The sequence below is a fragment of the Leptonychotes weddellii genome, chromosome 13 (assembly GCF_054177405.1).
Source record: "Leptonychotes weddellii isolate Sample4059 chromosome 13, ASM5417740v2, whole genome shotgun sequence".
NCBI lineage: Eukaryota > Metazoa > Chordata > Mammalia > Carnivora > Phocidae > Leptonychotes > Leptonychotes weddellii.
The window spans coordinates 76,203,017-76,230,934 of record NC_138381.1 but is presented as its reverse complement, the minus strand read 5'-3'; the positions used below and the strand labels follow the sequence as shown (position 1 = coordinate 76,230,934).

The 27,918-nt window shown below is 54.9% G+C and overlaps 1 protein-coding gene across 5 annotated transcripts; it reads left to right on the top strand.

The window, feature by feature from the left end:
* Window positions 1-65: 65 nt before the first annotated feature.
* ABCB9 (ATP binding cassette subfamily B member 9) lies at window positions 66-27,332 on the top strand. 5 transcript variants are annotated; one of them, XM_081802346.1, is made up of 13 exons: window positions 66-208; window positions 560-709; window positions 5,405-6,084; window positions 10,593-10,707; window positions 11,253-11,383; window positions 12,299-12,504; window positions 14,611-14,808; window positions 16,041-16,169; window positions 18,322-18,510; window positions 18,960-19,133; window positions 21,901-22,060; window positions 23,704-23,840; window positions 26,034-27,332. In XM_081802346.1, exons 3-13 carry the CDS (start codon window positions 5,490-5,492, stop codon window positions 26,292-26,294), a joined length of 2,295 nt encoding a protein of 764 aa, XP_081658472.1. In that variant the 5' UTR covers window positions 66-208; window positions 560-709; window positions 5,405-5,489; the 3' UTR covers window positions 26,295-27,332. The 5 variants fall into 5 exon arrangements, with proteins under 5 accessions (XP_081658472.1, XP_081658471.1, XP_081658470.1 ...); XM_081802345.1 differs by having other exon boundaries at window positions 66-220; XM_081802344.1 differs by lacking the exon at window positions 560-709.
* Window positions 27,333-27,918: the final 586 nt, after the last annotated feature.

Below are 27,918 nucleotides of genomic sequence, written 5' to 3'. Positions count from 1 at the left end.
CCCCGCCCCACCCGTCAGCTGGCCCGGGCGCCCGCCCCGCTCTGCTCCGACCTTGCCGCGGCGCAGCGGGGGTGGGAGGCGGGGAGGAGCGGCGGGAGGAGCGGAGCGAGTGCGGCGCGGGGCGCAGTCGCCAATGAGCTGCGCGGAACCTGCGCCCCTGACGACCCGAGCCCTCTGCGCCCCCTCCCCACGACTCACCTGGTGCCAGGTAAGGTAACAGGTAAGAGCGCGGCGCCCGGGAACCCCGGACGGGTCGTTCTGTAGCCGGGGTGCCAAGCCGGACACGGGCTGGGGGCGTCTGGGTCCCCCTGCCTCAGAGGTGGAGTAGGCATCACTGTTGAAGGTGGCACCCTTCTGGGAGCCTTCTCGCCTCCGCCCCTGTCCCCAGGCGCCCTCGGCCGCAGGTCCCAGCCCCCCATCCCTGCAGCAGCATCCTTTCCACGCCCTCAGGGCGAATGTTGCTTTTTTTTTTTTTTTAACTCCTCACGCGCCACTGCCTCTTGGAAAATGGTGTGGGCGCCTTTTGGGGAGGATCCTGGGATGGCTGTTCTCCCCCTAGGAACGGATTGGTGCGACTTCCCAGGGCTCCCCACGTTCTACAGCGGCGCCTGCCCACGGATCCTGAGCACCCTGGCTGTGGCAGAAGCCTGGGGGTTCCGACCTGGGCCTGCGGATCTTGGCAGACGTTTCCCCTCGGTCTCCCCCGCTGGTCAGTGGGCTGACGTTCCACACGCATCCTCTTGGCAGTAGGCCTGTGGGTTCCCAGGGGCTCCTCCCTTATTTCTGGGTCTGTGTTAAAACAGGATGCCCCCGTCCCCCACCTGATGTCATTTAAGATAGCTAAGCTGGTCTGACAGGATTTAGTGTCTTCTGCCCTCTGCCCCACCCCCTGGAGATAGGCTGGCCTCCATCCCTGCTTCAGAGGGCAGGTGGCAGGTGACCCGAGGAGGGTAGTAGGAAGGCCACCATAGTTCCCCAGTTTGCCTTCGCCTAGAACCACGAGTTACCTGAAACAACTTTCCCAAGTCTCTGAGAGAGGGCCAGTCCCAGTGTGAGATGTGGTGGGCTGAGCAAGGCTGGAGTCAGGATGGAACAAAGTGGACCCAGCCCAGTCCTGGCGCTATGTCCCGAAACCCCCCAGTGACACCACCCTCCATTGGCCAGTGTTTGCTGAGCAGTGAATGGGCCTTTCCACTGCTGGGCAAATGACAATTTGGGGTGAAAAGTTCACCACGTTAGGAGTGGACCGAACTGCTTGGACCACCTAGGTCCTTGAGGGCCCTTTTGTCGTGGTCCCTGAGTAGCCTGGGCACGTCCCACCCAGAGAGTCAAGTGTTGGGTTTCAGTCCTGCCTTTGCCTATTGTCTGCATGCCACCTAACTTCCCCAGGCCTCCGTTTCCCCATCGGTAAAGTGGGGGTGATTACGTGAGGACCTCCCACAATAGTGGCGAGGATGAACTAGAATGGGAGTGCCGGGCACTTGGCCCATTGTTTGGCAGTGAGTAGCATGCTGTAAATGGTAGCTGTTACGGTTGTAATAATAATTGTCATTTATTATCTCCTGGATGCTGCAGACCTTCCTTCCGTGCAGCTGACGGCCGGCAGTGCCCCAACCACCATTTCTACTGAGACTAAAAGCCTTTGGCAGGACCCCCTGTGGGGATGGGGTCACTTGCTAATCCTGTGCCATTCCTTAGCATCTGGGGGCAGGGCGAGTTGCCCCTGTCTTCCCGGGCCATGTCACATCCTGAACAGGGCCTGCTCTGGCCTCTGGCCACCACCTTGTCCTTGTCCCTCGGGCCCCTCTTGTCACCCATGTGCTCACACTTTGCCCTCCAGCTCCACCTGGCTGAGCTCAGCTGCATCCACCAGATCAGGCAGCTGGAGAGCAGGGCTGTGCCTCCAAGCCGCCCGATGGTCCCCATTCTCCCCTCCTCACAGTCTTGGCTGGTGGTCTTGTCCCCTTCACCCTCCTGCTCAGGAAATTTTAAAAATAACAGAGTAGCCTGTCCCCACCAAGGGCTGTAACCCGACCCGAGTTGGATTCTGCTCCATCAGAGCCTGGAGTACAAGGACTCAGCCCTTGGGAGTATGGGGCCATGGTGCTATAGCTACTCTGTCCTCAGCTTGCTGGGTGACTCTAGACAGCCTTCACCCCCTGCTGCTTCTCTGTGCCTCAGTTTCCCCATCCATATAATGTGGTTCAGATAGTCTGTGATGCTGAGTGTGAAACTTTGCTTATACTGGTGAAGATAAACACCCCTTGCTGGTGACTGTCAAATGGGGTTGACATTACCCCAAGCAGAGGGGTGTTGGGAAGGAACTCCCCCAGTGACTGGGAGTGGTAGCAGGAAGAGTGGGCCAAGTCCCTCAGCTGGTGTCTGGCAAATCTGTCTCCTGTCCCACTTCTGTACCCCAGCTCCCTTCCAGGGCCAAGGAACTCCTTGTGCCCACCAAGAGGTGAGCAACAGCCAAGGTGGCTGGCAGGGCGTGGGGGGAAGGCAGTGGCTTGGCCAGGAAGCCTGGTGCGGCGCTGGGCCAGGACCATCCCTCCCTGGGCTCCGACTCACGCTCACCCACTCACTGGCTTCCCGAGGCCTCTGCATTGCAGCAGATAGGAACCTTTGCTGGCAGCCTAGCTGGGGCTTGGGCTGGAGCAAGGGACTGGGCAGGGGGTGACTGTTCCCACCAGCCCTAGCCCTGCTCCCTCGCCTGCCCTTGGTCCCATTCAGCCCTGGCTTCCCTTGGAGGTGCAGCTGCTGACAAGGGAGCCTTTTCGGGCACTGACTGGAGTCTGCCTGGAAGTGCTGGGCTCTAGGCGGGGCCCGGGCTCAGGGACTGTCACACCCCTCGGTCCTTTCTGCATCTCAGACAACCCCACCCCCCAGCATCATTAGGGGGTCTTGCCTACCCCTGGAGAGGCTGTTTTGAAGCATTAGGGCTTTGGAACTCCACGGCCTGGGTTCACATCCCAGCTCTGCCACTTCCTACCTGTGTGATCTGGGACAGCTCAGTGAGCCTCTCTGTGCCTCAGTTTTCTTGACTGTAAAATGGGGGTAATAGACCCTACCTCACAGGGTTCTTGTGAAGATTCATGTATTTAAATCACATTCATGCATTTAAATCCTTAGACAAACACTCCCTATCAGCACTTGCTATATTGACAAGTGTTTTAGCTTCATAGTTTAGAGCCCAGATTCTGGAGCCAAATAGCTCTGCATTCAAATCCCAGCTCTGCTACTCACCAGCTGTGTGATCTTGCAGAAGTTCATAACTTCTCTGGGCTTCAATTTCTCCATCTGCTAAATGGGGTTGAGGATAGTACATATCTCACAAGTTGTTGCAAGGATTAAATAAGCAAACACATATAGTGTGTGGCCTATATAAAAGGCCGGGCCTGGGGTTCCTGGCTGGCTTAGTCAGTAGAACGTGTGGCTCTTGATCTCAGGGTCGTGAGTTCAAGCCCCATGTTGGATGCGGAGCCTACTTTAAAAATAAAATGAAATTAAATGCTATTTAGAAAAAATTTTAAAAAGTTATATAAAAGACCAGGCCCAGAGGAAGGGCTGTGCTACATAACTGTTTGCTTATATTTATTAGGCACTGCTATGTGCCAGGCCTGCAGTACAGTGGTTGAGAGTTAGGTGCTAGGATCCTTTACATACTGGCCCAAGTCCTGGCTTGGGCCTTTGTTGGCAGAGTGATATGGGGCATATGCTTTTGCCTCTCTGTGCCTCAGTTTCCCCAACTGTATATGGGAATATGGAAGCAACTGCCTCATGGGGTATGTAGGATTTCTGTCACTCCAGAACATGAGCCACTAGCCTTTGGGCACCAGAGCTGTGGGGGAGAGGGTCTCTCGAGCTGACCCCCTTCTCAGTCACTACTCAGAGTGACCCCTCCTGGTGTTCCATGCCTCTCCTTTCCACTTAGGGACCCTAGAACTTTGCACATTTTGCAGATGGGATGACAAAGACCCCAGGAAGAAAAGGGATGGACCCCAGTCAAGAGGTAGCACTCAGAGGTACACCCCCAGCCCAGTCCCCGTCCTGCCCTGGATAGGTCCCACTTCCAAACATTGCCACCAGGCCCCCACATCCTGCAGGATTCCTGCAGCTCCTGGGGTCTCCTAGGCACTGGCTCAGTTCCAAGCGGCCCAGTGTGGGGGGTGCTTTGAACAAAGCAGACATCAAGCTCCAGAAGGCCAAAAGGGCCTAGGTCAGGGGATGAAGGGCAACCTGGGCTGAAGGAAAATATTCTGGAAACTTCCAGGCAGATGTGAAAGTCCCTGGGTTGCTCTAGGGCCTTTGGCCACCCCCGCCCCCCGCCGACCCCAGTCTTGGTCTACGGCCTGATTTGGGGAGGAGAGAAGTAAACAAACACTTATTATGCACCCACTGTATACAGTGGTAACAATCACAGCCAGGCACCGTGCCCAGAACGGATGTTCACGCACTGAACCTCATGCTGTTTTAAAAATGAGGAAACGGGTTCAGAGAAATTAGTAGTAGTGTAATAGTCGTACTAGTACTCATACTAGTTACTAGTGGTAAAAACAGCGACCATTTATTGCACTGTTTGCTTATCTCGATTGCATCTATAAGGTCCTCCAGATGCCGGCACCCTCACCTCCCTGACCCCGTGGGGATCCCTCAAGCACGTCGGCGCCCTCCTCCCCCAGGGCCGCGGCACTGTCTGTTCTACCCGCAGATGCTTTCCCCCCAGATACCCACGCGGTGGACTACCTCACCTCTTTTCAGTCTCGCTCAAGGGTGACCTTCACAGCAAGGTCTTCCCTCGACCCCCTATTTACAACTGCTCTCACCCCCCATTGCCCCCTATTCCCTGTTCCCCATTCTTTTCCCCACAGCCCTTAGCTCTTTTTTTTTTAATTAAAATTTTTATTTATTTTGAGAGAGAGCACGAGCAGGAGGAGGGGCAGGGGGAGAGGGAGAAGCAGGCTCTCCTCTGAGCAGGGAGCCCGATGTGGGGCTCAATCCCAGGACCCTGAGGTCATGACCTGAGCCAAAGGCAGACGCTTAACGACTGAGCCACCCAGGCGCCCCATCAGCCCCTAGCTGTTAACATACTATACCATTTACTTATTGTGTTTGTCTGTCTCTGACATGGGTGTGTCATCTCCACAAAATCAGGGATCTTTGTGTTTGTTCATTGTTAAATCCCAATACAGAGAACAGGGTCTGGCCCACCCAATACCCACTGGTACTCAGGAAACATTCTTTAAATGAATGGGATCCTCACACCAGTCCTGTGAATTCAGTGCTCCCAACATTGCCATCTGACAGATGAGGAGACCAAGGCCCAGAGATTCAAGCCACTTGCTCGTAGTCACACAGCCAACAAGTCGCAAACCTGAGCCCCTTGCCCCGTTGCCCCCGATAGGTCTGGCCTCGCCCCCACGGACCATGGCCTTGCCCCCGTGAGCTAGAGCCTGCTCCTCGGCACCTGCCCACCGCCAGCCAGCAGAATGCAGCTGTGGAAGGCGGTGGTGGTGACCCTGGCCTTCATGAGCATGGACGTCGGCATGACCACGGCCATCTACATCCTCAGCCACCTAGACCGCAGCCTGCTGGAGGACATCCGCCACTTCAACGTCTTTGACTCGGTGCTGGACCTCTGGGCAGCCTGCTTGTACCGCAGCTGCCTTCTGCTCGGAGCCACCATCGGCGTGGCCAAGAACAGCGCCCTGGGGCCCCGGCGGCTTCGGGCCTCCTGGACCATCATCGCCCTCGTGTGCCTCTTCGTGGGCATCTACACCATGGTAAAGCTGTTGCTCTTCTCCGAGGTGCGCAAGCCGGTCCGGGACCCGTGGTTCTGGGCCCTCTTCGTGTGGACTTACATCTCGCTCACCGCCTCCTTCGTGCTCTGGTGGTTACTGTCCACGGTGCGGCCGGATGCCAAGGCCCTCGAGCGGGGGGCTGGGGCCGAGGGCTTCCCCGGGGAGCACCGGCCCCCTCGTGAGCAGGCATCTGGGGCCACGCTACAAAAGCTGCTGTCCTACACCAAGCCCGACGTGGCCTTCCTCGTGGCGGCCTCCTTCTTCCTCATCGTGGCGGCTCTGGGTAAGTGAGGAGCCAGGGGGCCTGGCAGGCACCCCGGAAAGCAACTTAGGGGGGTAGATATAACTACCGCGTCCTTCCTCTTCAATCTTTTAACATTTCGTTCATGTGGTTCAAACATCAAATTGATGTGAAGAGGCAAATATTGAGAGTTTCACTCCTAATTCTGCCTCTGACTACCCTGATCTCCCTGCCGAGGGCTAACTACAGGAAAATGTTCCAGAAGCTTCCAAGTGGGTGGGAAACTGCTTTTCTTCATTTCTTGTATATTCTTCCAGGGTTTCCTTCTGGAAGCTACAAGCAAAAATGAACCTGTTACTCTCACCACCTCTCACACGTTATTTCGTGTCTTGCTTTTACCACTTAACGACGTATTTTAGAAATTTCCAGTCAGTACCTCATTCTTTTATTTGGCTGCGTAATAGTCCACTGTGAGGCCATTCCAGAGATTATTTAGTTGGTCTCCTTTTGTTGGCCCATCAAGTTGTTTCGAGTCTTTTCTCTTAGAGTAAATAACCTAGATCGTACACATTTCATATAAGTGTTGGTGTATTTGTAGGATAAATTCCTGGAAGTGGGATCACTGGGTCAGACAAAGCATTTTTTATGATGAAGCAGAATATACTAGAGACCGTCAGAATTATGTTGTCTGTGGTAAGAGTAAGTACTGTTTGGTGAAACTTATTTTAGGTACGTGTGCCTACATGTAAGTGTGTCCTGGTTTGTCACATAAAGTGTATTTGTTACTGTGGTTCCGGCCCAAACAGGGTGAAAGTGCTTGCTCAGACAAGGTGGGTGGGAAGGTGACATCTCAAGGTCAAAATTCCATGGGTTCCGGGGGCCACAAGCCCTGGGCATGCATTGCAGTCCTGCTCCTTACCTGGCTGTGTGCTTACAGGCAAGTTATCGGAACTTTTAGAGCCTTGCTTCTGTGAAATGGGGATTGTTAGCATCCCCCATGTTTCATGACGTTGGAAAGCTTGAATAAAACAGATAGGAAAAGGACAGGTCCGGAGCTTAGTACAATACGCTAAGTACACAGAAATGTTAGCAGTTCTGAGTTGTTACACGTTTAACAGACAGCATCTGGGAGCAGCCCCAAAGCCAGAGTATTCTCAGAGAAGACAGGCAAGCCCCAGAGCTGACCCCTTTCCTCTCACTATCGACCCTCTGCCCTCTCAGTCTCAAACCCTTGATCTCTGTGTGATTTTATGCAAGTTACTTAACCTCTCGGGGTCTCAGTCTCCTCATCTGTAAAATGGGCATAATAATGGTACCTATCGCAATAGGGGCTTATGAGGTTCAGTAAGTTAATATGAATAAGACACCGCAGATAGCTCCTGGCACCTAGAACACTCCCAATAGATTTTAGTGGCTGTAAGTACTGGGATGACCCCTTTCCATTTTACCAGATAGTTTCTCCTGCTCATGTTTCAAGGTCCCAATGTCCCCTCCTCCAAGAAGCCCTCTTGAATTATACTGACTGTGATCCTTTATCTGCACCTCAGTTGTAACACTGGTGACATGAAAATCATGCGTCCACTGTCCTGCCCCCCCCTTTGGGCCAGGTCTGACTCACCCCAGGTCCCCCCACAACCTGGTACAGAGGCAGGCTCACAGAATGAATGAACACATGACCATCCTATCTGTGTGAGCAGATGTCACCCACGACCTTGTTTCCCCCCCCACCACTGGGGCCCTGTTGTCAGCTGCTGTGTGCTCGGGGAATACAGATGTCCTAAAATACAGCCAAGCAGAGTCTGCCAGCCTGCAGGATGGCGTCGAGATTAAGGACTTGGACTCTAGATCAGGCCCCCAACTGCACTGATCACCTGAGACAAGGTTACGGAACCTGGCCAAGCCTCAGCTTCTCATCCCAACAGTGGAGTTTTTTTGGGCTCTTGTGAGTTGGGTGAGCTGGAGTGCGGTGCCGGCAAAAGTAAGTACTTCACACAAGTTAGGGACTATGACTACTGATAATTATTCTCAATCAGCAAGCCTCCAGGTGGGGCCAGCTTTTTCTGAAACCTCATGATCTAAAAGAAAAACTGCCCATTGTGAAAAAAGGTTAGTTTTAGTGTGGAGCATCTCCTAGCACATTGAAATTCTTTTATATGGATTTCATAGCAACCCAACTAGAAAACCTTGGGCAAGTACCTTAGCCTTGATTTCCTCATCTGTAAAACAGGAAGACTGGTGATGCCACACCTATGGGATTATTGGGGGGCATTGGAGACTTGGAAAAGATGAGGGAGCAGATATCCAGGGTAACAATGCTCTAGGCAGAGGGAACAGCCCGTGCAAAGGTCCTGAGGCAGGAAGGGGCCTGGTTGTGAAAGGAAAGGCAAAGAGGCCAGTGTAGCTGGAGCAATGTGTGGGGGGGGGCGGGTAGGCAGAAAGAGTAGAAGATGAATTCGGGGCAGTAGCAGGTGCCTGGTCATGTAGGGCACCACTGGCCACTGTAAGGGCTTTGGTTTTTACCCTGAATGAGGTGGAAGCCTGAGGAGTGACAAGGTCTGACTTGGGTTTCCTAGGGCCCCACGGTGTGCTGCGTGGAGAACAGACTGATGGGGACAAGGGTGGCAGCAGGGAGAACCAGGAGTTGGCTGAGGAAGTCCAAGTGAGGTTGGAGATTTGAACCCAGGTGGGAGCAGTAGGGGCATTGAAAGAGGTTGGATTCTGGAGATACTGTTGACCCTTGAACAACACGGGGAATGGTTGAAAACGCATGTATGACTTTTGACTCTCCAAGAGCTTAACTACGAATAGCCTACTGTTGACTGGAAGTCTTGCTGGTCACATAAACAGGAGATTAGCGCATATTTTGTATGTTCTATGTATTATACACTGTATTCTTACAATAAAGTGAGCCACGGGAAAGACGTTACTAGGAAAAATCATAAGGAAAATACACCTGCAGTCCAGTACTGCGTTTATGGAAAAAACCCACGTGTAAGTGGACCTGCGCAGTTCAAACCCCCGTTGTTCAAAGGTCAACAATATTTTGAAGGTGGAGCCCCAGGATATGCCAGTGGATTGGAGAGTTTCATGTGATTCTTGTGCGGATTCAACAAGAGTTGGCGCACATGCTTAGCGCAATGCCTGTTACCCAGGAAGGGCTCCGTAAGTGTCTGTTGTGCTTAATATCGTCATCAGTGTTTGCTGGAGTTGAGCTGCTCTTGGAGCTCGCTGATGCCCTTTTCTTTGCTGCGGGTAAACTGAGGCTGAACTTCAACTCAGGTGGACTCCACAGTGTCCGCAGTGAGAAACCCCATCTAACGGAGGACCGTGGGGACTGAGGCCCTCGAGGCTGCCACCTTGTGGTCCCTGTGCCAAGACCAGCAGAGGGCAGCAGAACCCCACAGAAGGCCTCACTGTCTCACACAGAGCTGGCCAGGATTCATTTGCTGACCCTTACTGAGCGCCTACTGTATGCCAGGTTCTGCCCGTGGAAAGAGCCAAGTGACAGTGAGGACACAGCCGGGTCTGACCACCTTCAGTTCCCTGTCCATCATCCCCACAAGATAACAGCAGGCTTTCTGGGTTATTGGGAGGGAAGGGATAGGAAAGAGCCCCCAAATGCGAGGCCAGTTTGGGTTTGAGTTCTGGCCCTTCCTCTTAACTGCCCTGTGCTGTGTGACCTCAGGCAAATCACCCAGCCTCTGACTCTCCTGTTCACCTCTGTGAAATGGGGGTGACGTCCCGCTTGCCCCCTCTCCCCGCCCCCCACCCCCAGCATTGTTCTGAAGATACAGTAGTATAATGGGTACGAAATCACATGGCAAACTCTAAAGCGCTTCACCAAAAGGGGCTGGGTGGCCATTTCCAGCACTGCTTGGAACCAGAAAATCCACATCTTCTGAGGTTCTAGAATTTGGACTCTGAGCCCTCTGCCGGCGAGAAGGAAGTGAACTTTGGCCGTGTGGCCCGTTGAGCGTCACCTCACCTTCCAGCTTCATTGCCCTCTTCTGTAAAATGGGGTGATAACAGGACCAGCTGCAGAGCCTGCAGAGGGGATGAAGTCCCGTGGCTTCTTTTTTTTTTTTTTTTTAAAGATTTTATTTATTTATTTGAGAGAGAGAGAATGAGAGAGAGAGAGAGCATGAGAGGGGGGAGCATCAGAGGGAGAAGCAGACTCCCTGCCGAGCAGGGAGCCCGATGCGGGACTCGATCCCGGGACTCCAGGATCATGACCTGAGCCGAAGGCAGTCGCTTAACCAACTGACCCACCCAGGCGCCCCAGTCCCGTGGCTTCTTATGCTCAGGCCTGGTGCCCGTTATTAACAAGACCGCCCCAGTCTGTATAGATTGAATAACCCATGTTTCCTGTGTTCCTGGTCTCTGAAAAGAGGGGGCCTGAAGCAGTACGGGCCCCCACCCCGCCTCCCACCATGGTGAGAAGCAGAAGTTTGCCAGGAGAGAAAACCCCATCAGAGGAGTGAGTGGGACACGTGGTGTGCGGGCTCCCCCCGGCTGCAGCTGCCCCCTGAGCCCACCTTGTCTCCTGGCAGGAGAGACCTTCCTTCCCTACTACACCGGCCGGGCCATTGACGGCATCGTCATCCAGAAGAGCATGGAGCAGTTCAGCACGGCGGTCATTGTCATGTGCTTGCTGGCCATCGGCAGGTAGCCGGCTCCCACCCCCACGCCCCCCTCCTCCAGGCCTGCAGCAGGGGAGGGAGGTCAGGGAGGCCCGGGAGATGCCCCTGGTGAGCCTGTCACTCAGCCGGTCATCGTGGTAACCAACAACCAAACTGGCTTAGAATGCGTATCCATTCGATTGAGCCCTGCCCTCAAGTCATACCCTCTTGTCCCTAAAATTGGCTTCAGGCCTCAGGGTTCCCCTTTTACCTTCCCTGGCTGCTCTCCAAACGGGAAACCAGGGACAGCCTGCTGTTCTGGAAGGAAGAGGGGTCTGGCTGGCAGCACTGGGTCCCTCGTCCCTGGTAAACACAACCCCTCTCTGCTCTCATCTTGGGGACTCCAGTTGGGGAACAAGGGAGACTGCGTGGTGGTGCCAGCCCTGGAAAGGGGCTCGAGCTTGGGTCACTCCCTGTGTCTGCCCTGCAGGGGGCCCACACCTGCCAGCCGCGGGAGGGGGCAGCCGGGTTATGGCTGTTGGTTGTCGCAAGGACGTTGTGCTATATATAACATCTCTTATCTGCAATTAGCTCATTTGCCGCAGGTATTCGGGGCGGCATTTTTACCCTCATATTTGCCAGACTGAACATTCGCCTTCGAAACCGTCTCTTCCGCTCACTGGTGTCCCAGGAGATGAGCTTCTTTGACGAGAATCGCACAGGTTGGTCCTCCCGCGGCCTGGGGTGACCTCTGGTGGGGGGGCCCAGCCGGGGAGGGGGGCCAGCCAGGGGGGGCTTGTCTCACGTCGGGGGATTCAATGGCTGGCTTTTCCTGCTATCCTGTTCAGGATAGAAACGCCCCAGGAGGCCCTGCCTGAGGCCGGGAAGCTGGCCTGCTGGCTGAGGTTTTGGTATGAGCTGTGGCCACTGTAGGAGGACCCTGGCCAGGCCAGCTGAGATTCCTGCAGGAGCCAAGGCCTTGCTTTCCACTGCTGTTTGGGAACCACAAAGGCCAGGACTATCCAAGCCTGTGGCCTGAGAGGCTCAGCTCCAAGGGGGTGTGAGGCGTGGGGTCCAGGGCAGTACAGTGTCAGGCCAAGATCCCAGCTCTGAGACGGACCGGCCTGGGGCCCAGCCCTGGTTCCACCATTCGCTAACTTAGCCCCTCTGAGCCTCTGTTTTCTCCTCTCGAAAATGGGAACAATAGTAGGAGCTACCGTGGGGGAGTCGTGAAACTCTTAGCCCGGCCAAGTGCTGGAAGTTTCTCCTCCCCACAGCCCAGATGATTGTTTCTCTCTGAGGGAAGAGGGGAGTTATCCCCTCTGCCAGTGACAGGGAGGAGAGATGGCTTTGGTTCCGGCGCAGTCAGGGACGGGCCGTGTGGGACCAGCTTCCCTCTCTGGGCCTCAGCTGCCTCCCGCGTACGGTGGGATGTGACGTCACGAGATGCTAGTGACGAGGGCTGGGCTCAGAGCAGCCCTCGAGGGGCGTCTGCTCTTCTCTCCCCTCCCCACCCAGAAGGGAGGGGAGGCCCAAGCTCCGTGGTGCCTCTCGGAAGCCCCTTCGTGTCTCCTGCCCGCCCCCCCCGCCCCAGTGGCCCCATTGCCACAGTGGGAACTGAACTGCCTGTGTTCCAGGGGACCTCATCTCCCGCCTCACCTCGGACACCACCATGGTCAGTGACTTGGTCTCCCAGAACATCAACATCTTCCTGCGGAACACGGTCAAGGTCACGGGTGTGGTGGTCTTCATGTTCAGCCTCTCATGGCAGCTGTCCTTGGTCACCTTCATGGGTTTCCCCATCATCATGATGGTGTCCGACATCTACGGCAAGTACTACAAGGTAGGCCCCGCCGGGTCCCTGCTGGGGTCTGCGCAGCGCTCCGGAGGGAGGGAGGAGCCTCACCAGGCGCTCGGGGGCGCCCCGCATCCACCTGTGCACTGGGTCATTCAGGGGATCCTTATGAGGCACCTCCTATTTCCAGGCACCAGGATCCATCAGTGAAACCGAAAAGCTTCTGCCCTCAAGGGGCTCATGTTCTAGTGGAAGAGGCAGACGATAGGTAACAGCAATAATAGCACCGGTATAGAGTATGATGAGAGGTGGTGAGTGCTCAGGAGGAAAATAAAGTGAGAGAGAGAGATGGGGAGCATGGCGGGTGGCTGCCACTTTAAATCGGTCCTTCTGAGAAGGTGACAGTTGAGCCAGGAGGTGGAAATCTCTGGGAAGCACGTTCCAAGCGGAAGGCAGAACCAGTCAGTGCACAGGCCTTGAGGTGGAAATGTGCCCGGTGTGTTTGAGGAGCCTCAGGGAGGCCGGTGGTGCCAGAGCGGGGGTGAGGGGACGTGAGAGGGAATGAGGGCAGGGAGGTGACGAGGGTCAGGCCTTTGCAAGAACTCTGGTTTACACTAAGTGCAGAGTTTGCTCTCTTTCTGTAGAGTGTTGATGTGGGGGTGGCTCAGGCCCCAGGAGCGAGGCCCTCGCCCACGATGCAGCTGTGGGCAGGCTGCAGTCCCCTATGGCCACTCCTGGGTGCTGCCCCTGCCGGGAGGGCTGGCCTGACGAGCTAGACCCCAGCCTCACCCTCCTCCTGCTCCCCACCTTGGTGGGTGCTCCTGAGCCGTAAGTGACTGAAGCTGGGTTTAGACAGGTGCAGGCGGCTCCTTCCCCAGTGACCAGGCCTGAGGGGACAGGGGTCCCCCTGAGCAGGAGAGACCGGCTCAGTTAGAACCTTTGGTGGCCGTGGCCCGAGGCCAGCCCCAAAATGCATCCATTCCCCACAACCATTGTGGTGCCTTCTGGCAGAGCCCACCACCCAGGAGGACCCTCTTCCCCGTGATTCTGGGCCACGGGCCTCTGTTTTCCTCCCTGAGTAGAAAGAGTAAATATATAAGTTGGAGCCATTTCCCTTCCTCTGCTCCCCACCCCGCCCTTCCTGCCTTCCGGCCAGCCCCTTCCAGGGCAGGAAACCCTGGAGCTTCCCCTATCAGCCCCCTGCACACCTCAGGCCCTATCGGTTGGGCGGGGCCTCAAGGAAGCTCTCCAGGTCTCCTGCTGGTACCTGAATGTGTTGAATACAGCCACTGAGTCATCCCCACAAGCCACACACACCCTGCCCACGGTCAGACATGACTCAGGACACAGAATGGCTCCACCTGAGTTACCAGAACACGCTGCATGCTTCCGATGGCCTCAGCGAGACTTGAAGGTCATGGGACGCGCCCATGCATGATCCTGGCCTGGCCTCCCTGGCAACCTTCCTTGATGGTTTGAGAATCTGAGCATGTTAACTATTGCAAGGCCTGAACAGCTCTGCCCAGGGGCCACTTCCAGAACGCTGGTGGGCAGCAGCCTGGTGGTCCGCCACTTGGGACGACTTCTCAGCCATCTATACCCAGTCATACACACACAGTGCAGCCAGATTCAGAGCCCTCCACCACCATCTAGAACTTGGCTAGGAGTTCTGGAATCTCTGTGCCAGTCCTCAGGCTCTACCATAATTTAATGTATTTTGATAATGTAAATGACACCCCCTTAATACATGGTGTTTCTTACATAGTGTACAACCTGAACAACCATCCGGGGCATCCCTGTCTTATACCAGCACAGGATCAGGTGTTGAGGCTCCGTTTCTGAGAGGATTACCAAATACTGTGTTTGTGAATAACCACCTTTAAGTAGTGGAGATGACTTCATGATCAGTCCCCCATCCCTCAGGAGCTGGAACCTCAGGAGCTCACCCCAAGAACCCAGCTAGAGTCTATTCTCTGGGTCTGTCAAATGAAGCTAGAAAGCCATGGGGAAAAACGGGGAGTTCGGTCTTGTCCTTTTGTCAAGGACAAGGAGCGCTAACTAAGGGTAGAAAACCCGGAGAGGCCGAGGGGCCGTTAGATGGTGAGACTGTCTGTTTTGGGGTCTCTTCCTTCTTGTCCCCGCTCCTGCCCACAGAGGCTCTCCAAAGAGGTCCAGAATGCCCTGGCAAGGGCCAGCAGCACAGCCGAGGAGACCATCAGTGCCATGAAGACAGTGCGGAGCTTTGCCAACGAGGAGGAGGAGGCGGGGGTATACTCGCGGAAGCTGCAGCAGGTGTATAAGCTGAACAGGAAGGAGGCTGCAGCCTACACGTACTACGTCTGGGGCAGCGGGGTATGTGCCCCCGGCCCGGGCAGGTCTGACTGTCGGGGGGCAGGACGCAAAGATGGGGGGATTCCTTGACCAGGACGCGAGCCTTGGTCCCTCCGTGTCAGTGTCAGGCTGGTTGCACTGGACTTTACTCTGTCCCACCTTTCGGCTTGTCCGCGGAGAAATCTTTCTGGAAAAGAATTCACCCTTCCAGTGAATGTCCTCATGGGCACCTCCTCTTTTCCTCTCACCTGGGCATGGGGTGGCTGGGGACACATCCTTGCCCCGGAAGGGAGTCACCCCGAGGCCAGCAGGACCCAGCCCAGGCCACTGTCTGGCAGGCCCTATGTCACAACCACACACACCCCATTGGAGTGTCTAGCTCACTCCCTGTGGGTGAATCACAGCCCCTCCTGGAGAATGGGGAGCACTTGGAGCCTGTTGCTGTCTGTTGGCCACGTCTGGGAGGTGGGCACATCAGGGCATAGCTGGGGTAGGTATGAGAAGGGTTTGGAGTCTAGGGGGAAGAAGGAGTGGTGATCTACCAGGGGACCAGGGGACAGGACAGGCCACCCCTCAAAAGTACCCAGCCAGAGAGGAGAAGGGGCCCGAAACCCAGCTCAGCTAGCGAAGCCTCTCAGCAATCTGCCCACCTGCGTGGGTGCCTTTTGTCCCTGGCACAAAGGCACCGTGGTCTAACCATCGATCTAGGTCTAACCCAGCCAGGGGCTTGGGGTGGGGAGAGGCGGTAGGAGGCCAGGGTGCCCTGGACACAGCCCCTCCTTCATGGAACCTGGTGGGGACAGGAAACAGACCCATCGTCCTGCCCTGCCTGGCTTGCTGTGTGACCTTAGCCAGTGGACTGAACCTCCCCGAGCCATGCTCTTTCCAGTGAGGAGGAGGACTAACAGCTCCCTTCTGGCCTGGCTGAGCGCTGGGGGCTTTTTGGGTGTGTGCCAGGGCCTCACAAAGAAAGCCTTGTTCTCCGCCAGGCCCACGGCTCCCTCCAGCTGGGGGCCTTTGCGGGGAAGAAGTCCAGGGCTGGGGAGCAGGAGGGCATGAGTGACAGCCGGGCACCAGCATTTGGGAGGACATCCCTGCCTGGCTGGAGTTTCAGTCTGTGGCCGGGCGAGCACAGCCCACAGCTGCTCGCACCTCCCCCTGCAGCCTGGGGGGGGGGGGGAATGGGGGGCGTACCAGGGTCTGAGCCAAGGCCCCTGTGACCCAGGTCCCCCTGCCCTTCCCTCTGCCCCCAGCTCACGCTGCTGGTAGTCCAGGTCAGTATCCTCTACTACGGGGGCCACCTCGTCATCTCGGGACAGATGACCAGCGGCAACCTCATCTCCTTCATTATCTACGAGTTTGTCCTGGGAGACTGTATGGAGGTGAGGGGCTGGCTTGGGGAGGGGTTCTGGGGGACCTGGAGGGCTGGGGAAGAGGGATGTAAAGGGGGGAAATACTCCGGGGTCTGACGGATGGGGTATTTCTTTCTAAGTAGGTGGGGGAGAGAACATCATACCAACAATGACAGTAACATTACCAAGTGGCCACCGCAGCTCCATTTACTGAGCAGAGTGACAGGGACAAGGATGTTTCAGGAAATGCTCCAAAGAGCACCGTGAGGGGTCTCAGTACTATGCTACCTCCCATTTCTCTGAGGCTCAGAGAGGTTAAGGGACTTGCCCACCACGCTGGTGGGGGAACCGGGTTCAAAGCCAGACGGGTCTGACTTTGAGGCAGGGAGCTGGGGTGTTCCTGCCCGAGCCGCCCTCCGCCGCTGCTTGAGGATGCTTCGAGTGGGGGCCTTAACTCCCTGGCACTACGATGGGCCTCCGTGTCCTCCAGTGATAGAACTGGGGGTGTGCCTGGGGGGAGGGGGGGTTAGCGCTCCGCATAGGCCAGAGCCACAGCAGCCTGTCATTTGACGCCGCAGTTCTGCCTCTGGGAACCCAGGCCGCAGAGACAGCCACTCCAGTGGGCAGAGGTGTGTGCGCGCTCAGCGGAGCGTTGCTTTACATGGTGTAAAGTCCAAGCGTCGTCCAGTGCCGGGGTCAGGGATTGGGCCAACATGGCCCATCCGTGTTCCAGAAGCAGGACGTCTGCACGATAGAAACTAGGCAGCAGCTACAGATATAAGGCAGATCTGTGGGTACCAGCATGCAAGGGACCCTGAGATGCGCCACGAAACAATGGGAAGAGTCTAATTCCAGTGGCGTGGTTTTTAAATCTCAAAATTATTTATCATGTATGTGCATGTGCTTGTAAATGCACAGAGGAAGGACTGGGAGTATGCGGTACGCAGATTCCTGGGGCCACCTGTGGGAGGAGGTGTGAGGGGCACTGCTCCATGGTGCTCGTATCTTAACGTCAGTGATAATGTCTTGATATTAATGATAACAGTCCTAGCTGCGCTGGATTCCCCAGCCAGGCCCCTCGGTCATAGCATGCAAGGGCCTGAACTCAGGAGTCGGCTGTGCCCGGGTTCAAGGCCTGGCTCTGCCACGTCCCAGCTGTGTGAGCTGGGGGAAGAGACTTGAGCTCTCTGTGCCTCAGTTTTCTCATCAGCAAAAAACGAGATAATGCTAGAACCTACCCCATAACATATGCAAAGTGCTCAGCAAAATGAGTCGTCATTATCACTCACATTTATGTTGTATGTGTTTTTACCCAAGGAGAATGGATAGCGTGAATTAAGGGCCGTGTTTTTTGGTTTTTTTTTTAAGATTTTATTTATTTATTTGACAGAGAGAGACACAGCGAGAGAGGGAACACAAGCAGGGGGAGTGGGAGAGGGAGACACAGGCTTCCCGCGGAGCAGGGAGCCCGATGCGGGGCTCGATCCCAGGACCCTGGGATCATGACCTGAGCCGAAGGCAGACGCTTAACGACTGAGCCACCCAGGCGCCCCAAGGGCCGTTTTTAAAACCGAAATTTAAAAATGCTGTGGCAGCCGAGAGAGGAATTCCGTTCAGAATTCCTGTTCTGCCACATTCTGGCTGGTTCATTTAACTACCCTGCCCTTCCGTTTCCTCCGCTGGGGGGTGGTAACACCCACCGGGCAGGATGGTGGTGAGCTTTAGCTATACTGACCACGAGGCGCTGGGCTCCTAATGTGTTCCCACGAATGGCTCAGTATTGTTGTTGGGGTTTTTTTAAAGATTTTATTTATTTATTTGACAGAGAGAGACACGGCGAGAGAGGGAACACAAGCAGGGGGAGTGGGAGAGGGAGAAGCAGGCTTCCTGCAGAGCAGGGAGCCCGATGCGGGGCTCGATCCCAGGACCCTGGGACCATGACCTGAGCTGAAAGCAGATGCTTAACGGACTGAGCCCCCCCAGGCACCCCTTGCTGCTCTCCTTTCATCAGTGTTGTCATTATCTGCTTTACTACTGGGGGGCCCCGGCAGTGTCCTGCACCCCCCCAGAACGGTTGCTGTGTCCCTGCTCTCTCTGCACCCCCTTCATCTCTCTGGCCACCATGGGGGTCCCAGCACTGGGGTGTCACTGGGCCAAGAACTTGTGTCTCCTCCCCCCGCAGTCCGTGGGCTCCGTCTATAGCGGCCTGATGCAGGGAGTGGGGGCCGCTGAGAAGGTGTTTGAGTTCATTGACCGGCAGCCAACCATGGTGCATGATGGGAACTTGGCCCCTGACCGCCTGGAGGGCCGGGTGGACTTTGAGAACGTGACCTTCACCTACCGCACTCGGCCCCACACCCAAGTCCTACAGGTAAGAGGGGTCCCCTAGGCCCGCCCACATCATCCCTTCCCTCACAGTGTAGCCAGGATCACGTGAGGCGGAGTCCTTGTCCTCATGGAGTTTGGCTGGAGTCAGGGAAGGCAGATCATTAACAGAGCATTCCAGATACTAAGTGCTAGGAAGGCAGTAAATCAGGGTGGTGTGATAGGGGTAGCTCATAGGGGTGGTGTTAACAGTCAAGGAGGGCTTCTCAGAGGAGAGGACATTGGAGCTGGGTCCTGAACAAGGAGAGGAGGCACCCAGGCCGTGGAAATGAGCATCCAAGTCCTGCCAAATCCTAGAAAGGAGAGCATTCCAGGGACTGGAAGTGCCCAACCATGGCAAGGGAGCATGGGTGGGCTGGGAAGGGTGCCCGCCAGTGTCCGAGGCCAGAGCATCTGAGCCAGTGGCCCCACACGGAGTCCGCCTGTTTCTTGCAGAATGTCTCCTTCAGCCTGTCCCCAGGAAAGGTGACCGCACTTGTGGGACCCTCGGGCAGTGGGAAGAGTTCCTGCGTCAACATCCTGGAGAACTTCTACCCCCTGGAGGGGGGCTGCGTGCTGCTGGACGGGAAGCCCATCGGCGCCTATGACCACAAGTACCTGCACCGCGTGGTACGTGAATGGGCCTCTGTTGTCCTCCTGTGCACTTTGTCCAACCTTCACCCTCGCGAGCAATAACGCAGGTGCAGAGAAGTGATACAGGTAAAAACAGGCTCAGAGAGTTGCACCTGCACACCAGCACTCAGGTCAAGAAACAGAACATTCCAGCACTCCTCCACCCCGTGTGTCCCTTCTCTTCCGCCCAGAGGCTGCATCTCCCTGACTTTTATGATCTTCTCTTTCTTTTCCTCAGTTTTACCATCGCTTTGTGCCTCCCCGAACAGCAGAGCTGTGTTTTGCCTAGTTTTGAACTTTATCTGGCTGGAATCACAGGGCTTGTGTTCAGATGGGTCTTGCTTCTTCCACTCAGCCTTATTTGTGAGACATCCACGTTGAGGCTGTGGTCGTAGTTCATTCATTTTCGTTGCTGGGTGATAATCTACTGTGTAAACATGTCACAATCTACGCATTCTGCTCTTGATGGAGACTTGGGTTGTTTCCTGTTTTTACCATTACCAGTACTGACATAGACAATTTTGTCCACGTTTTCTGGTGCACACGGGTACGTATGTTCTCCCAGAGTGGACATATATGCCGGACTTTAGTAGCTACTGTCACTAGGGTGGTCATACCACTTTACATTCCCGCTAGCAGTGGGTGAGAGTTCCAGTTGCTCCACATTTAAGTTGTCTCTAGTACTCAAAAGAGGCTTATTCATGACCATACAGTTTTTGGTAATCATTTCAGGAAGGGATCCTCAACACCTGATCCTGTGCTAGCATAAGAACAGGGATGCCCTGGGGGGCACCTGGATGGCTCAGTCGTTAAGCGTCTGCCTTTGGCTCAGGTTATGATCCCAGGGTCCTGGGATCGAGCCCCGCATCGGGCTCCCTGCTTAGCGGGGAGCCTGCTTCTCTCTCCCCCACTCCCCCTGCTTGTGTTCCCTCTCTCGCTGTGTCTCTCTCTGTCAAATAAATAAATAAAAATTTTAAAATATTAAAAAAAAAAGAACAGGGATGCCCTGGATGGTTGTTCAGGTTGTACATATAACAAGAAAAACCAACTATCAAGAAGGCACCATTTCCATCATCAACATACGTTAAATTACAGGAGAGCCTGAGGGTTGGCACAGAGATTCCAGAACTCCTAGCCAAGTTCTAGATGGTGGCAGAGGCCACACATTGTGATATAGGCCTACCCATCTGCATATAACCAGGTGTAGATGGCTGAGCAGTTCTGGAAATGGCCTTTAGGCAGAGCTATTCAGGCTTTGCAATAGCTAATATGCTCAGACATGTAATATTCTTAGACAGTTAATATTCTCAGTGCTGATCTTTTGCCAGCTGCTGAGTGCATACGTAGAGGTAGTTCACAGAGGTCTTCTGCATTTTCCTGATGACCAAACATATCAAGTACTTTAACATACGGTTCAGTACTTGGATTTCCTCTTTTGTGACTACCTTCTCTTTAGTTCAAGTTAAAAGTTTTAATTTTCATAAGCCCCAAACAGTAAAATGCAACAATCTAACCACATTCCCATATATTCAGAGAATTTTGTAATTACGACGTGAGAGTTCCCCTCCATCTCACCTTTTAAATTCCACTCCATGGAGGTTAACTGGTGTTAGCAATTTAGTAAATATCCTTTCCAACCTGTTTCCTATCTTTATATAAATATATTGATAAGTGAAGGTACATATATAAGTTTTTTGCTTTTTTGTTTTTTTTAAAGAGAGAGAGAAAGATAGACAGAGGGAGAGAATCCCAAGCAGGCTCCACGCCCAGCACAGAGGCTGACGCGGGGCTTGATCTTATGACCCTGAGATCATGACCTGAGCCAAAATCAAGAGCGAGATGCTTAAACGACTGAGCCACCCAGGCACCCCTACATATATAAGTTCTTTTTAACAAAAACAGAATCATGGTGTGTGTGTGTGTGTGTGTGTGTGTGTGTGTGTGTGTGCATATTTGATTTAGTGGATACACTGTGATTATTAGTCAAGCCCCAATTTATGAAACTGATTTTTTTTCTATTTACAATGTTGCAGTGATATCCTCCATAATATTTTTGTAGGCTACATTCCTAAAACTGGGATCATGGGACAAGCTTCTTTAAATTATTCTCTCTGGGGGCGCCTGGGTGGCTCAGTCATTAAGCGTCTGCCTTCGGCTCAGGTCTTGGTCCCAGGGTCCTGGGATCGAGCCCCGCATCCAGCTCCCTGCTCCGCGGGAAGCCTGCTTCTCCCTCTCCCACTCCCCCTGCTTGTGTTCCCTCTCTTGCTGTGTCTCTTTGTCAAATAAATGAATAAAATCTTTTAAAAAAAATAAGTTATTCTCTCTGGAGGGAGGGGACACCAGGGAGGCCCTTATGGCCTGGGGGCTGCTGTGGCCTCTTGTCTTCTGGTGTGGACAGACTGACTCACATTCTACATTCTCTTTCTCTCTCTCCCCCGCCCCCCCGCTCCCGCTGCCGCCCCAGGACAGGGGCAGACAGCAAGCTCTCTTCGAGGTCAGGGAACTTGGCTTAGCCCAGAGCGGCCAGCTTAGCTGGCCCCAGATTTTTGGTCAGGGGAAGCTGAGGGCTTGTGCAGAAAGTGGACTCTGTTGTTTTTGAAGGAGAGAGGCAGCTGACGTTATTATAGCAGCCCAGCGCAGGCCCTGCTCAGATTTCAGACCCAAGACCCCTGGCGTCAGGCGGGCCTGGGGCTGGCGAGGTTCCCGGTGACAGCTGGACGGATGCGTGCCTGGCCTCTCATGCCCCATCCTGTCTCCCACACAGATCTCCCTGGTGAGCCAGGAGCCAGTGCTCTTCGCCCGCTCCATCACAGACAACATCTCCTACGGCCTGCCCACCGTGCCCTTCGAGATGGTGGTGGAGGCCGCACAGAAGGCGAACGCCCACGGCTTCATCATGGAGCTCCAGGACGGCTACAACACAGGTACATGGCCCGGGAGCGGCACCTCCACCCCGCCCGAAGGTCCGCCCTCGGGGATGGGACCCTCCGAGAGAAGCATAACTCTCTGCCAGTCGCTCTTTACTATTTCAGGTGAAACTCACTTGACATTTAGTACCTTTACAGTACTAGGTAACCAACCACCTCTATTTAGTTTTAAAACATTATTATTATCTGTTATTTTTTTTTTAGAGAGAGAAGGCACGAGCGTAGGGGAGAGGGGCAGAGGGAGAGGAAGAAACAGGCTCCCCGCTGAGCAGGGAGCCCGATGCGGGGCTCGATCCCAGGACCCTGGGATCATGATCTGAGCCGAAGGCAGACGCTTAACCGACTGAGCCACCCAGGCGCCCCAGAGAGAGAGAGAATCTTAAGCAGGTTCCACCCAGCAAGCCCAGTGCAGAGCCCAACAAGGGGCTCGATCCCACGACCCTGAGATGGTGACTTGAGCCAAAATCAAGAGTTGGTCGCTTAACTGACTGAGCCACCCAGGCACCCCAAAACATTATTATTCTTAAATTATATATATATATATATATATATATATATATCAGGTTAATGATAGTTGCTTAATTTTATATTAATAACTCAATAATATAATAAATTTAACAATATACTGATTTATGTTATATATTTTGTTATATTTAACATACTTTAAAATTTTAACTCTTGTGAAGGGGCTGTTCGCATGGTTCAAAACTAAAAATACATGTGAAATGATATACAATGAGGGGTTTTACTCCATCCCTTTCTCTACCCCTGTTTCCTCCTGGCCCACCAAAACTTCTTTTGTTGGCTTCTTACATGTCCTTTGGGAGCTTCTTCATGCAAATAGGAATGTATATTTTTATTTCCTCCTGACCTTTTACAGAACAAAAACAGCACCCTCTATTCTGCACCCAGCTTTTTTTTTTTTTTTAACCTAACGCAGTATCTTAGTGACCATTCCACATTGTCACTTAAAGAGCTCCCTTGATCCTTTTCTTAAACAGTTGCATAGTATTCCAGGGTAACGGGCTTTTTGATCATTTGTTTAAATCATTCATTCAGTTTCCTGCTGATGGACGCTTGAGTAGATCTCTTGTTTTGAGTTGCAGTATTAGTAATGTGAGTCGTGCACGACACATGCCTTTGCCAACGTAGGTCGGAAGGTCAGTTGTGGGGACAAGTCACAGAGGTGGGGATGCTGGTGCTAGCGTTGTGCACTTGTGACCCATAGACTTGCACAGCACAAAATGATAGACACAGAGGTAGGTGCCCTGCAGCCGGAGGGATCACCCCCCCATGTGCTTGCTCCCGGAAGGTGGGGGAGCGCCTGTCTCCCCACAGCCACGCCAGGACGGTGTATTATCAGACATTGGGATTTTTGCCATATGAATAGGTAAAAAGTGGTATCTTAGTACCAGTTGAATGTAGTTATTGATTTGCATGAACAGGGAAGGAGAGCATCCTTTTGTGAGTTTGGGAGCTGTTGGTTGTCCCAGCCAGTGGCCCTTTGAACCACACCTTTTCCTAGAGAGCATAGCTCCTGCAGCAACAGGGAAAGGAAGAGGAGGGGGTCTTCTCTCTCTACCCTAAGGCTGCCCCAGCCTCACCCTCCGCTCACTTACCCCGGCCCCTTTGTCGTGCAGAGACTGGGGAGAAGGGTGCCCAGCTGTCGGGCGGCCAGAAGCAGCGGGTGGCCATGGCTCGGGCTCTGGTGCGGAACCCACCCGTCCTCATCTTGGACGAAGCCACCAGCGCTCTGGATGCAGAGAGCGAGTACCTGGTGAGTTGCGGGCTGGTGGGGTGACACCAGAGTATGGGGCAGGCGCCAGGAAGGGCTTGGAGACACCATGGGGGCTCTCCCGGGCCGTCAGCTTCCAGACTGCGGTGTTCAGGGCTGAAGGCGGGGAGCCAGGGGAGAGGGGACCCAGGGCGGAAGGTCTAGCCAGCCGGCTCTTGGCAGAGCTGAAACCATGTGATGCGGGTTTGGAGTCGAGGCCCTGCCCTCAGCTCATCATGGGAGTCAGGGTTGTCTGCTCCCTGAGCCCCCTTTCCAAGGTAAAGAGCGTCCAATGGTGTATTTGTCACTGACTAGCTACCTTGGCCCCTCCGTGGGTCGAATCATTGACTACACAGGCAGGTATTCACTGAGCTTGTCCCGGCCGCCAGGCTGCAGTGCGGGCCGACCAGACAAAGGCCTGCCCCTGCAGCGTTTCCAGTCCAGGGGGAGACACGTCACAAACAAGGAGACAAGCCTGAGTTCAACCTGTGGCCTACGGCACGTAGAAAATGAAACCGTCATTTGAGAGAGAGATTGAGACAGGTCACCCCTGTCAGAGAGAAACACGGCCAGACACTGAGGCTGGAAAAACAGATTTTATTCAGTAGCGAGTGACAGTAGGGGAAAGAGCGGGACTGCCTTCTGCTTTGTGCAGAGGGGACAGTGGTGACAGGCGTTAAAGGAGAATGAAGGCATAGGGAGTGGACTCACGGGAAAGCCGGTGGTTGGTCAGTGTGGATGTGATTAGGAGCGGTGTCTGCTGGCTGCCAGCCGTGGGCCGGAATTCTGTCCTCCCGTAGAGCCTTGAGACCCAGGCCTGCCCTCCCTGATGATTACATTTCAAAAATGGCCTTCAGGTCCTTGAGAAAGACACTCTTGACTTGTAGGAGATTCACATATATATATATATATCGAAGGGACAGAGAAAGGATTTACAATTATAAGCCCTTTTTATTAAATGCTCTAAGAAAGGGAGGTCAGGGGCCTACCGTCAAGTGTTGGCTAGAACAGTCAATTCTCCTGGCAGCGCTGAGCATTTAGGGGGGCTGGGTCATCCCCGAGACACGGCCTTACACTGCCGGAGCCCTGCTGGATTGTGCCCGTCTCCCCGATGGCAGCGGGGTCTTCAGGTGCCATTTGAGCTGAGACCCAAGAGGAGAGGAGCCAACTGAGCATCCAAGGAGGAGAGGGCAACAGGTGCAAAGGCCCAGAGCAAATTCACAGACAAGCCCAAAGGTCAGCATGTCAGGCTGGTGGGAGTCTGACAAGGTAAGATGAGGTCAGAGTTGTAGACACAGCCTCCTCACGCCCTAGTTATAGAGTTTGGAATTTTTTTTTTTTAATTAATGGAATTTTTTTTTTTTTTGAAGAAAAGTTTCAGGTTTAAAGAAAATTGAGCAAAAAGTGCAGAGAGTTCCCATATATCTCCTTTTCACCCCACAGTTTCTCCTGTTATTACCATCTTGCCGTGGTGCATCTGTTACAATTGATGAGTCAGTTTTAATGCACTGTTACTAACTGAAGTCCCTGGTTTACATTAGGGGTCACTCTTTGTGTTGTGCACTCTTGTCTATGACAAGTGCAGAATGTCAGGTGGAGTCTGGATTTTATTCTTGTTTGGGACACGAAGCTGTTGGGGGGCTCAAAGCAGGAATTCAACAAGAACTGATGGAAATGTTAAATCCACGCCGGCAGTGGGAGGGGGTGGGGTGGGCAGGTTGCAGGCATTCGGATGAGAAGTAACAGGGGTAGCGGTAGGAGAATGGAAAGAACTAGATGAACTGGGCAGAGATGCCCCTGCAGGATTCGCGCATGAGTTGGATTTGGACAGTGAGCGAAGGATGAGGAATTGAGGGCCGTGGCCTCGTCGGCTTGACTTTGGGGCTGACGGTGAGACCATGAGGCAAGGCGGTTCGCGAGCGGAAGGAGCAGGAAGAGCAGAGGTGACCCGGTTAGGGGGCTAGGGTTCACCTGTCCCTCGCCATGCACCTCCCCCGTCCCGGGCCCTGAGCTCCGTCCCCCGTGAACAAAGCCCCAGGAAGCCCGCCGTGTGGGAGCCCTGAATGAGGAACTGAGGCTCAGGGAGGTGAAAGCATTGCCGTGATGCGGTGGGTGTGGGAGCCGAGCCAGGCCCAGGCGCGGCTGGGGGTGGCTGGGGGCAGCGCCCGCAAGAGCCACCCCCTCGTGTCTCCCCAGATCCAGCAGGCCATCCACGGCAACCTGCAGAAGCACACGGTGCTCATCATCGCGCACCGCCTGAGCACGGTGGAGCGCGCGCACCTCATCGTGGTGCTGGACAAGGGCCGCGTCGTGCAGCAGGGCACGCACCAGCAGCTGCTGGCCCAGGGCGGCCTCTACGGCAAGCTGGTGCAGCGGCAGATGCTGGGGCTCGAGCCCGCTGCGGACTGCGCGGCCGGCCACAAGGAGCCGCCGGGCAGTGGCGGTCACAAGGCCTGACCGCGGGCCCGGCCTCTCACGGTGGGGCCGAGGCCCCGGCGCCCGCCTGGCAGATGTACCCACGGGGGTCCCCCCCCCACCCGCTGCCCTCTGAGCCCAGGCCCACGGCGCTGGAGGGCAGCCTGCCATGTCCCGCGTGTCACTGCTTCCTGCATCGTGCCCCTGCGTCCCGCCCCGTCCTCCGGGCCACCACCAGCCCCCCCTGCCCCCCTTCCCCGCTGCCATGAGCCGCCGCCTCCAGTCGGGCAGCGGAGACGCCCCTGGTCTCTCCAGCTGGCCTCCCAAGGCTTCTAAGAGAAGGTAGAGCTACCTTTTCAAGCCAAGGTCTTACCAGGTTTTTTACTGCTTGGTTCGATGGGCCCCAGTCAACTCCCAGATTTCAAAACCTTTTTTTTTTTTTAATTGGGAGTAATGATGGGCAAGGTCACTGAGATGCTCTAGAAACTTCTGAGCCAGAAGTAAACGATCCTTCCTAATAGCCTAGGGGATGCCAGGGGAGAACTAGGCCTCTACCCTTTGCCCCTCGAGAGAAGGGGCTTTCCTGTCCCAGAAGGGGGACACAGAGGAGGGGACTTCCTCTCTCTTCCCAGCTTCGTGAGTCAGGCCAAGGGTCGGCAGGGAGAGTGGAAAGCGCCCGTCTGCCCGTGGTCCCTGCTGCCCTGCCAAATCTAAGCCAGTCTCACTGTGAACCACTACTAACCTTAACTGGGGGAGTGAGGGGCTGGCCAGGCCTGGCAGAGCCTCAGGGTGTCCCCAGCCCTGCACCCAGCTTGAGCCCCTCAGGCCCGCCTTCATCCCCTGCTCCCATCACCCCCCCTCCAGCCGGCAGCCCCCCCCTCCCCACATCCACCCCTGCCGCTCTGCTCTTCGGAGGCCCAGAAGCCCTTCAGATGTTGGATGTTTGAGAGACACATTCTCTTCCCTGTCTGGTGGACAGGACGGCAGCAAAGCTCAGGCCCTGGCTTTGCAGGGGGGTGGGGTGGGAGGGGCATTGCAAGATGTTGGAAGAACCCGGTCAATAAAGTGTACTACCTCTGACCCCTGACCTCTGACCTCTTCCTGGGCCCTGGGCCCCATCACCTGGTTAGGTTTTTCCATCAGACCTAGCCTGAGAGATTTGGGGTGGTATAGGGCCTCCCCGCCCCAGGGTCTGGGAGCCCCCCTTCTGCGCTCTTCATGTCCCCACGATCTCCAGCCCCGACGAATTATTCAGGTCTGTCTGTCTCCATGGGGCTTGTGCAGGGTCATGGAGGCCTGTCTTCTTGAAATCTGGGGGACTGCTGTGCCTCCTGGGACAGCCGAGATCCAGCAAATGCCACCTGCTCTCCCATCAGGGACCGGGCACCCCACGCCCACTCCACCCCGCGGAGCCAGGAAGTCTTACCTCATAGCTCCATCAGAAGGGAGGGGGGAGGCTGGACCCAGGAAGACCTCTGTGGCGGTTATTCTTACTTGCTGGGCTGAGGAAGTCTGGGGTCCCGGGAGGGGGCCGAGGGACAGTGGCTATTTACCAGCCAGTGGAGAAATATTTCAGTACCGTAACTGCGGGTACAGCCACACGGCATACGTCAGCTCAGTGTCAGCCACGTACCCATTTTCCTGCCAAATAAGCTGACCCACGCTG

Excerpts from the sequence above, each read along its gene's own strand:
- ABCB9 (XM_081802344.1), top strand. The coding sequence starts at position 5,490 with ATGCAGCTGTGGAAGGCGGTGGTGGTGACCCTGGCCTTCATGAGCATG. Across the intron at positions 12,505-14,610 it reads TCTACGGCAAGTACTACAAG|AGGCTCTCCAAAGAGGTCCA; the intron begins GTAGGCCCCGCC and ends TCCTGCCCACAG. Across the intron at positions 23,841-26,033 it reads ATGCAGAGAGCGAGTACCTG|ATCCAGCAGGCCATCCACGG; the intron begins GTGAGTTGCGGG and ends GTGTCTCCCCAG.